At 39.7% G+C, this 10,107-nt stretch overlaps 1 protein-coding gene across 4 annotated transcripts in view; it reads left to right on the forward strand.

The window, feature by feature from the left end:
• The first annotated feature begins 300 nt into the window (after positions 1-300).
• The window catches only part of YTHDF3 (YTH N6-methyladenosine RNA binding protein F3), a 27,741-nt gene continuing 17,934 nt past the window's right edge, over positions 301-10,107 (forward strand). The window contains exons 1-4 of one of the 4 annotated variants that reach the window (XM_069220251.1): positions 301-686; positions 947-974; positions 5,657-5,722; positions 6,080-6,165. In XM_069220251.1, the coding sequence (XP_069076352.1) occupies positions 663-686; positions 947-974; positions 5,657-5,722; positions 6,080-6,165 (204 nt within the window). In that variant the 5' untranslated portion in view covers positions 301-662. The remainder of the gene's footprint in view (positions 687-946; positions 975-5,656; positions 5,723-6,079; positions 6,166-10,107) is intronic. The other 3 variants (XM_069220253.1, XM_069220252.1, XM_069220254.1) reach the window with 3 other exon arrangements.

Genomic DNA, 10,107 nt, shown 5'->3' on the forward strand with positions numbered 1-10,107 from the left:
GATACGAACTAACAAGGGGTGACGCTACGCAGCCTGCTGTGTGTCATGGCTGCCCGGGAAAAACACAGTTGAGTGGTACCAGAAATCTGGCAACCAACAACATGTCTGCAACCGGCGCAGTAAACTTTGCAGGCTGATATCCCCTCCCTTCACTGCATGTCATGCAACGAAAGGGGCGTATCCCTACCGTACATCAATTGCAAAGCTGCAGGAGGGCGGAGTTTATTACTTTGACTGCTCCTGCCAGCCAATGATGAACAGTTATCGCGCCAAACTACATAACGTGTAGAGCGTCGGGGTGGGGTTTACGGTGACATTCTCAACAAGCCGTACCCACTTTCCCGGCGGACCCGTCTCGGTCTCGTTACTTCCTGATCATGTGACAGGAGACCGGGTCGGCATTGACGTCAGCGTCGGAAGGTCAGGCGGCCCAGGAGCGGAAGTGAAATCGTTCGTACCGTCCGCCATTGTGGAGGAGAGTGGGGAGGGGGCAGACGAATCCGTAGAGAGTGTGGGGGCCGCAGTGGCTACAGAGGAGACCGCAGCGCACGGACGCCTGGATCTAGGGCAGCCCCACCAGATCCAGGCCGCCGCGCGCCCCTTGTCCCCCGCGAGGCAGAGCCGGCCGACCCCCCTGCCCCGGGCCTCCGAGCCCGGGAAGCATGTCTGCCACCAGCGTGGAACAGGTAACCGGGGAGCCGGTGGGGGCCTTCCCTGAGTAATACGTTGGGAGGAGGACCTGCGCTGCTGAGTCTTCTGCACGGGGGAGTGATGTCCACTGTGTACATATTAGGAGGGAGGGGTGGACCGTTGCCGGGGCTTCCTATAAGTATTTGGGGAAGTCGTTTACTCGGATGAAAGCATTTTCCCCAGCGGGTTGTTTACTTTTGCACTCTTTCATCTAACGTATTGACTTGATTTTCTCCCTTTTTGCATGCCTTCACAGAGGCCTAAAGGACAACAGGGAAACAAAGGTAAGCGCTACTAGGCTAGTTTCTTATCAATCGTATGGAATTATTTTACTTCACTTGCAATTGTAATAGTGTTAACTATGTGTAGTGTTGCATGGGTTTGTAAAGTGACCCATGTGCACTATAATCCATGGTATGACCTTTATAAATACGTGAAGTGTTTTTAAAGCACTATTTACATAACTACAAGTTTCCATGATCTTTAGCAGATGTGTTTAATGATTATGAAAATCTGGTGTCTCTGAAATGTGCTGTTTACACGGAGTCACGGCTAAGAAATGGTTTGCTGTCAGATTTTAATTTTAGTAACCCACTTCTTTAAAAAAAAAAAAAATGATAGTCTCACTCCCAACCGTTTGTCAAATGTACATAAGACAAAAGTCTAACAACTGTCAGTGTGTACCTCATGGACATTTTCATACATTGCTATTTGTCGTATATTTGTCTTTGATTGCGGACACACTTCTGATGAAAGTGCATTAAGACCATAAAATTGACATTTAACAGTTAGTTGTGAGTCCACATATTTGGGAAGTATGTACCCGAGACTCTTGTCTTTTGATTTAAGTATTGTCAATGTGAGCGCCTAATACTTTAAAAAAGGTGGTCGCCTTTTAGGAAATGGCCCAACAAAGGACTTTCTTGACTAGACTAATTTTTATGACTCAAGGGTTTGCCACTGTGATGAAAAGGGGGTTGGGGCAAGACTTTTGTGATTCCTTATGCCCTTTTCTGAACCTGCTTGTTTAAAAAGTTTGCCACTCAGTCTGCCTTAGCTTCTTGTAAAATAGTTAATTCGCCTATGAATAATGCAGCGAAGCACAAGGTGTGTTGTGCCCTCTACAGAACGTGAAACTCTGGTACAATCTTGTTCTTAAACTTTCTTTCCATCTATGTTCGGCTAGAAAGGTGTACCCTATGCACCCTTCTCATCCCTTAGACACGCTGCACGATTTTCTACCAGTCTGCGAGTCTTTTGTATTATGGGGAATGTTTTTATGCTGCTAAAGAAAAGGTTTATATTTTCTGCTTGAAACTATATCAGGATTAGGTGACCTTGAGCCCTCATATGTTTCAAACATTCACACCAAGTGTTATGTCCGTAACTAAAATGTTACGTTTATCCTTTAGAATGTGGTGAGGTAGGAGAGAATGTTAAGGGCGCTAAACATTATTTTGGACCTTAATACCGAAGAACAAGTACTAGTGCTCTGTGAAAGCGAGGAGAATGGTGCCAAATTAAAGAATACTTTTCCTTAAGTGTTCTCTGGGAAAATTAATACTCTCAAAGGTTATTCCCTTAAAATTGTATTAAAGAGTGATGCTGTACCAAAAGCACATAAATCTAGAAGCATACCTTGGTTAGTAAGAGAAGAAGTCAATAAGGAATTGAAATCTATTTTAAGAAAAGTCATAATTGAAGTAGAGGCAACAGAGTGGATTTCTCCATTCGTGGTAGTTCGAAAAGCCAATAGAAAAATCTGATTTTGTATTGATTTGAGTGAATTAAACAGTAAAACCTGTAGTGGAAACATTTCCCTTACCCAAGATAAATGAAATGCTTGCTTATGACTAAGGGTATGAAATGGTTTACATCTATAGATTTATCATCTGTGTACCATCAGATTAAACTGCATGATTCTAGTAAAAACTTGACTACTCAAGGGTGTTATCGTTATGTTCGTGTGCCATTTGGTTTTGCCTCGGCTGCAGTAGTTTTTTCGGAAATTAATGCATAAACTCCTTAAGAATATGGTGGGAGTAATTCATTTCCAGGATGATATTTTGATCTTGGGGTAGGATAAAGAACAACATGATATAAGAATACATAATGTGTTAAATTACAAGAGATTGGGTTAACAGCAGAATTTTCAATGTGCAAATTTTAAATTATTTAGGGCATGAAATTACAGCTGACAGTATTAAACCAAAAAAAGAATTTACAGCAGCTGTAAGAGATGCATCAGCACCTGGTAAGAAGGATCAGTTGAGATCATTTCTTGGACTGGCAGAAATTTATGCTAAATTTGTTAGGACATTTTTGGAAAAAAACATTTAATATGAGGTAATTGTTAAAAGATGGATGTAAATTTGTTTGGACAGAAATTCTTAAGGAAGATTTTGAAAACGTAAAAGTTGAAATCTGTAATGCAGAGGCTTTATCTGGATTCGATCCTAATCTTCTTTCTGTGCTAACTACAGATGCTAACATTTAAGGCTTTAGAGCAGTGTTAATAAAAAAATAAAAACTCATGGCAAGGAGAACCCAAAAACATTTGCTTCTAGGGGATTATCACCAGCAGAGGAAAGATATTCAGTTATAGAAAAAGAATCTGTGGCAGTAGTTTGGGGATTAGAACATTTTAGACTTTTTTTTTTTGTGGGGTCTCCGTGTAGAGGGAAGGTGTGATTATAAACCCTTGTAAAAAGTATTGTCTACACAGGGCATACTAAAAGCCATACCTAGGATTGCAAAGAGGTCAATTAAACTATTAGACTTTAGGTATAAGTTGGTGTATTTACCGGCTGTTCAATACAAAATCACAGATTGTTTGAGTAGGATGCCATTGCCTCTTGAAGTAAACTGTGGACAGTGTGAAGAGATACGTGTGGCATGGGCAGGAAGTAAGGATTGGGATGCTATTAGTACCAAAGACTGGATAGAGGCTAACTTAAATGAGTAATCATTAACATTTTTAAGGGATTTTATTCAGAATGGTTGGTCAGGGAAAAAAAACAATTGACTTAGAAGTGAGGAATCTCTTTGAAATATGTAATGAGTTATCTGTAATTCAAAACAATATATTGAGAGGAAACAGGATTTCGTCAATGAAAAGTTTAAGGGAAGTCATTATAATTTATGCAGTGAGGGGCATTTAGATATAGTAAAGACAAAGAAAAAAGTTAAGGAGAACTAATGTTGGCTGGGAATGGATGTAGAAATTGAAAGAATTGTTTATGAATGCTGATAAGTCTATGGTTACTTTAAAACTAATGTTAGATCCCATTCCGTGCCCAGAGATGGCATGGGAAATGATTGGTGTAGATATTATGGGTCCATTCATTGAGGAAAATTAGGAATGGTATGTCATGGTGGCCATTGACTACTTTTCCAAATGGCCAGAGGTTCAATTCGTTAACAAGGTTAATTCTGGAAACATGTTTTTGTTTTTGGATGAAATATTTCAAAGAGAGGGGCTACAAAAAAGGTTATTAGACATTGGTGTACAATTCAAAAGTGAAGAAATATATATATATATATATATATATATATATATTTTTTTTAACAGAAGGCATAGAACATAAATTGATTTAGTTGTGTCATCAAGGAATCTTTGCAATTGGGTACATACAAAAGTTAATTGGAAGTCCAGTATAAAAAAAAAAAAGATATGGATGTATCGGACCCCACCAACCATTACTGGTCACAGTCCATTTACGATTATGAGGGGAAGAGTACCCTTCACTAAAGACAATCAGGGTTGGTTGATCAATTCTGGAACTAAAGATTCTGAAGTAATAAAAAAACATTCAGAAAGCACGAAATAACTACAAGGAGTATATGGACAAAAAAAGGGGGAAGTTATGCATGTCAAATTACCAATTAAAATAAAGAAAGGAGAAAGCAAATATTCTGAACCAAGGGTTGTGGTCGAAGTGTATGACAATTCTGCCAAGCTAAGTGATGGTCTGGTTTGGCGCACAAGTCACTTTGTAAAATGTAAAGAGGGTAAGAGGAATTCCATGTGATGATTTAAAGAAAAGAAAATACTACTGGTTAGACTCTTGTCAAAATAATGATAGTAACATGTCAACTAGGAAAAATTCTAGAGTTTGTGAAGAAGAGGAAACTAATATCCAAGAGAATGTATCTACGTCAGAGGGAAGTCAAAGAAATGATGTAGTGGGGAGAGCATATATTAGTAAAAGTGTTGCATACGTTTATAGTTATTCTTTTCACATTGTAAGAGAGGAGATGTTATGTCCATAACTACATTTTTAAGTTTATCCTTTAGAATGTGGTGAGGTAGGAAAGAATGTTGGAGGGTTATGAATGTTTAGAATTGAAACGGGAGCATTGTCAGCTATCGAGCAGATGTGTTGGCCTTACTGGAATTATACTTTGAAATGAAGAATTATGACAACCCGTATTGGAGAATTTACTTAACACCAAGCCAAGTTCACTGTGATTGCTAAGTAGCTACCAGAAACTATATTTAACATCTTTTTATGTACCATTCAAAGATGTATTCTGGTGTTAATTTCGGTGGATAAATCTGCATCAAATCATGTATTGTTCAGTCTGCTGTGTTGTCCCTAAGAGAAAGCTCAAAACAAAGGCTGAAGAACGTTTTGAAATATATTTTATGTTTTACTGTAGGCAGCAGTCACACAGATATTCACTTTGAACAGTGGAGCAGTACAAATCTTGGGTGGTCGTGGAATTCCCTAGAAACTACCTAAATGTGCAAAAATAGCTGTTTAATATCCTGTGGTGAATCTTGAATAATTATTTGTAAGTCAGTGAGTGGGAGCTGTAGCAGTGTCGGCTCTCAAGTCTGCATTCTCTCACACATTTGCGTATGGCTCACTGTAGGTGTGAGGTCATAACTTTGTTCCTGACGAGCTTATGCTTGCCTGCTACACAGAACTGAACTTATAATTTTATTTATTTTTCTTTTTAGTTTTTTCCTGCGATTACAGGAAAAATCAAGTCTTTGGCCCACTCCTACATTGTGACATTATGCCAAGTGAGTTTTTCTGTTGGGCTGTCAGCACTGGAAGAAATTAATGTTAAGTGCATATAAAAAGTGATTATTTTGTGATTTCTCAAATATGTGATTTAGAAAGGAAAACCAATATTTTAAGGGTTGTTAGCCTTAGTACTAAATAAATTTATAATTGGCGTATATACCTCCCCTCTCCGCCCCCCTTATGTTAAGGCACATTACTAAAATGCAATTTGTTTATGATCCTTACGAGAAAACAGTACTGTTTACTAATTACAGTTAAGTCACTGCAGAAGAGCAGTAACTTACTAGTTTATAGTACGAAACAGTAATTTTACAATACTGTTTGCATTTGCCTAACTGGTATATGCTTCTCAGTTTCAGTGCAGAATGGTTCCATGCATCCCAAGGATGCAGTAAATGACGATGAGTACGAGCCATACCTAAGTAGCCAGACAAATCAGGTGAGTTGACAAACATGAAGAAGTATGGGAATGTTTCACAATACTACACAACTTTATAAAGCTACACAACTGTTTTCTTATTACAATGTTCCCAGTTAAGCATAATTTATTTGTCAACAATGTCTGGTACTCATTTAAAATAATTGCTGTATTTTAGGTGAAGTTTGAGTTTAGTGAATATGTGTGTATATTGTTTACTGCCAAGAGCGTTATACTGCTGTTACTGTTTTTCCATAACTAAGATTTGTGATTGTGTGAACATCAAAAAGTCTCCTAATAAGATTAGTCTATTTGACTTTATACCTGCTGCTTCCTAAATGTCACCCCAACTGTACAGTACTCCATTTACAAGCCCTACATCCACCGTGATTTTCATACCTAACATAAATAGCCAGTGATGTTTCTCATGCAGCTGTATTTATTAAGCTTAGCCAGCTGCAGAATGCTTGTGACAAAATACTATGTCTTAGTTTACTGGTTGTGAACTATTTTGTCTAGATGCACTTGCTGCCAACATCCATGCCTAGTGGGGGGTGGTAGAAGGATATTAATTAAGAATATGTATGGAGTTAAGTTACTCAGAAGAAGAGCGCATTATAAGGCGATCCTAATTTAACAAAAGGAAAGCTGTATTAGAGATCGGGATCCTTGTTCGTAAAGAATAGCCTCTACATGAATTTTGAGTTTCCAGTATAGCATTGTTTCCTATATAATTTCTTGTCTAAGACTAGATGACAATATAAATTTGTACGTGTCGAATTTGAGGGTAATGTTTTAGCTTCTGGAAATGTCATGCATGATATAGTACTTCAGTTGACCGCAATCCTAGTTCATGTTGCCTGATGTGGACAGAACGCTGTCTTCTCTGCTTACGTACCACTACCAAATTGATTTTCTTTTTCTTTTTGAGGGACAATCTCAATAGGACCAAACATAAAGTCATAATCACTAGCAATACATCTCTCTTGAGATTAATAGTATGTAAAGTGTGTTTTCTTACTATAGGTACATCCAGTTTGACTTTAAATAGCATTAATGTTTTTGTGCTTATCACTTACCTCTTTCTAACCAGTAGCATGCTTTCCTTTCTCACTCCGTTTCCAGTCCTCAGCATTGCCTGTGTTATTCTCCTTGTCCTTCTGCATGTCTCTGTACATGCAAGCTTGTTTCTGTCTGCCTATTACCCATCTTTCTGCTATTCCATCGTTATTTTTCCCCACATGCTCTTGATGGCTCTTTTCCTTTGCTGTCTCTGCAATTCAGTTTATTATACCGTCCCACCTTTTCACACTTGTTTCCCCTGTCTTTGTGTTTTCAACCTATTTATGTCTTCATATCTCCCTCCCATCATTTCCAGTCCCCTCTTGCTTGCTTTCACTTCATGCTTTCCTTAGAAATCATATCTCATACCTCTGTGCCCCTCTTGGTGTGTTTTTTTATTTTATTTTTTAACCCACTCCACTAACTTAATCCCATCTGCCCTTTACCACCCTTCCCGTGTCTCCTCTGTACCTGAATTTTGGCAGAGCTGGAGTAATTTGATAATCCTTTGCTCTTGTAGACTTACTGATGGTTTCACTGGCTGGGCAGCTTTTCACTTGTGTGAAAAGATGGATTCTCTCTAAGATCTAGAGAAACCCACTATTATGACACTAATTAAGTGATCGTCATGTCTTTTTAAAAACAAACCTGGCATGTTGGTTTGACTGTATTGTGAGTAAAAGTGCACAGATGAGTAGTTAATAGTAATAGTGAGAATGAGCAAGTATTGGAAGGATGGCTTAGTAAGTTTGTAGTGAATGAATAATTGGTGAGTGCTTTGGTGGATGGATGGAGAGAAACTGGTTACAACAACCGCCAAGGCCAATGCCTCGGACAGCCAAATTGAGAATGCTGCTGCTTGAGTAAAAAAGCTACTCGAGTGTCAGAAAGAAGTTAGTGCCCTCTGGTGCTCCATGTGATGCTATTGGGCTGATTTTACAGACAGGAGAAACTCCTGGTGCTGAAAATCAGCTCAAATAGTGCAACTTACCCAAACTACGCTACTCGCTGAACTCTGCATAGCGCAGCAGAGTTTTTCCACCCAGACCTAGAGATAAGTGAAAAAGTTCTACCTAGTATTTTTTTAAATGTATGTTCAACCCCTTATAAGTTAACGCACTAGAAGGAGAACTATGAGGTGGTTGCTTCCACAGTATCTTAAATATTCTACTCTTTTGATATTTCCAAGTCCCCTTTTTGTTAATCTTTAGACCCAGATAACAGCCATTATGATGGTCTGTGAGAAACAGACAAGTATCCAGCCATGTGAAGCAGATCTCAGTACACAACAAAACCTAATCTTGCAGAGGGGTTTCTGTTTTCACCTTAGCCATCTGTGCAAAGGTCTTCCAGCAGACCTTATTCCCTGACCCATTTGAATGGTGATAATTCGTTTACCAAGTGTTTGCACCTGAAAAACTAATCACTTGCTTGTTGCTCCCGCCCCCTGCACCCTCCCACCCCTTTCCTCCCCCCCCCCCCTTCATTGCGGTCTATTTTCTACTCTGTATCTTCCATGGTCCAAATGAGCCCATTATAGAAACCGTAAGCAACACATTAGGATTACCCTTCCCACATTAAAGCTTATGGACTTTGTTTTTAAGAATTTCCTCTTCTGGCTCCTTAGCTGGGTTTCTGGAATTCTTATGCGATATTCCATCTGGCAGATTCTGACCAGAGCTCCTGGTTTAACATAAACTTGCGTGAATGGTGGTGGCAAGTTTCTCTTTCCAAAGATTTTCAAAATCTGCCCTAAGTGTGCTGGGTATGCCCAGACGTGAGTCCCGTGTTCACTATGCCTCTAGATTCAAGGTAGCCTGGCTGATAAAGGGTGTGATTCCCTGAGACCGGTCCTAGGATGCTTGTTTCCGGTCCATGGAGAATCTGGCTTGGCAGTTTGGGCTGGACTGTTCCCATGGGGAACATGGTCAAGACTGATTTGCATATGGCTGGTTCCAAACTGGGGTGGCATGGTGAGCAAAATAATTGATGGATTAAACTCAGATCTGTGATTGGGGGTGTGGCGGAAGAGGGGGGGAGTGGGGTAGTGTTAGATTGGTTCCGCATTCCGTCATTTGTTTTTGTTTGCTTTTGTATATTAATGTGGTACACTGACAGAGCCAATATATATTGTATACTGGTGGTTGCCAGTAGGTTGTTCTAGATAGGACCTACTTTCCATAGGAAAAGACGTGTTTTTTTTTTTTCCTCCTGTCAGTAACTTTGGTGCCATTTTGACGAATCTTCACAATGTTCATAATTAATACGCCATTCAGTTCAGCGGCAGTCTTGATAGTTTCGCGGTGATTTGTCAAGAGGGGACCAAGGAAGGGGGGAGGGGTATAATCCCAAAACGCGTTTTCCCTATGCAGATTCCCGTAGAGGTTTTGAACATGAATACAGTCTGAACTGCTGCATTTAATAACAGAAAGCATGCTTTTTGTTATTTGTTGTAAATCCCTTTTGTAGTTTATAAGGTCCCATCAATCTCAGGTGAGATCTCCTTGGCTGCCAACACTTCAGCCTGGAAGTGTTGGCAGCCATTTTGGGACTCTGCTTTAGCCACACAAAAAAAAGGGGGGGGTGGGGGGGGGTTATTGGGATGGTGGTCCAGTGATGGAATGCCCTGACTGCTTCTGGCCTTGCTAATGGGACCCTTTCAGGGCAAAAAACGTTTTTTTTTTTTCCCTTAAATTAGAATTTTTGTTAAATTGCAGAAGATCTGTGAATTTATGTATCTACTTAAAAAAAAAAAAAAAAAGTGTGGTCTCTCACATTTGTTCTGAATGTATCTTTCCCCGAGGTGGGCCAGGTCCAGGAGGCAATATAAAAAAAGAGGGTGCACCCAATCCTCCGCCTGATTGAGCCCCGGGGGTCTCCACCTCCCCAGGTCTTTATTAC

Source organism: Pleurodeles waltl, chromosome 2_2 (assembly GCF_031143425.1).
Source record: "Pleurodeles waltl isolate 20211129_DDA chromosome 2_2, aPleWal1.hap1.20221129, whole genome shotgun sequence".
Classification (NCBI taxonomy): domain Eukaryota; kingdom Metazoa; phylum Chordata; class Amphibia; order Caudata; family Salamandridae; genus Pleurodeles; species Pleurodeles waltl.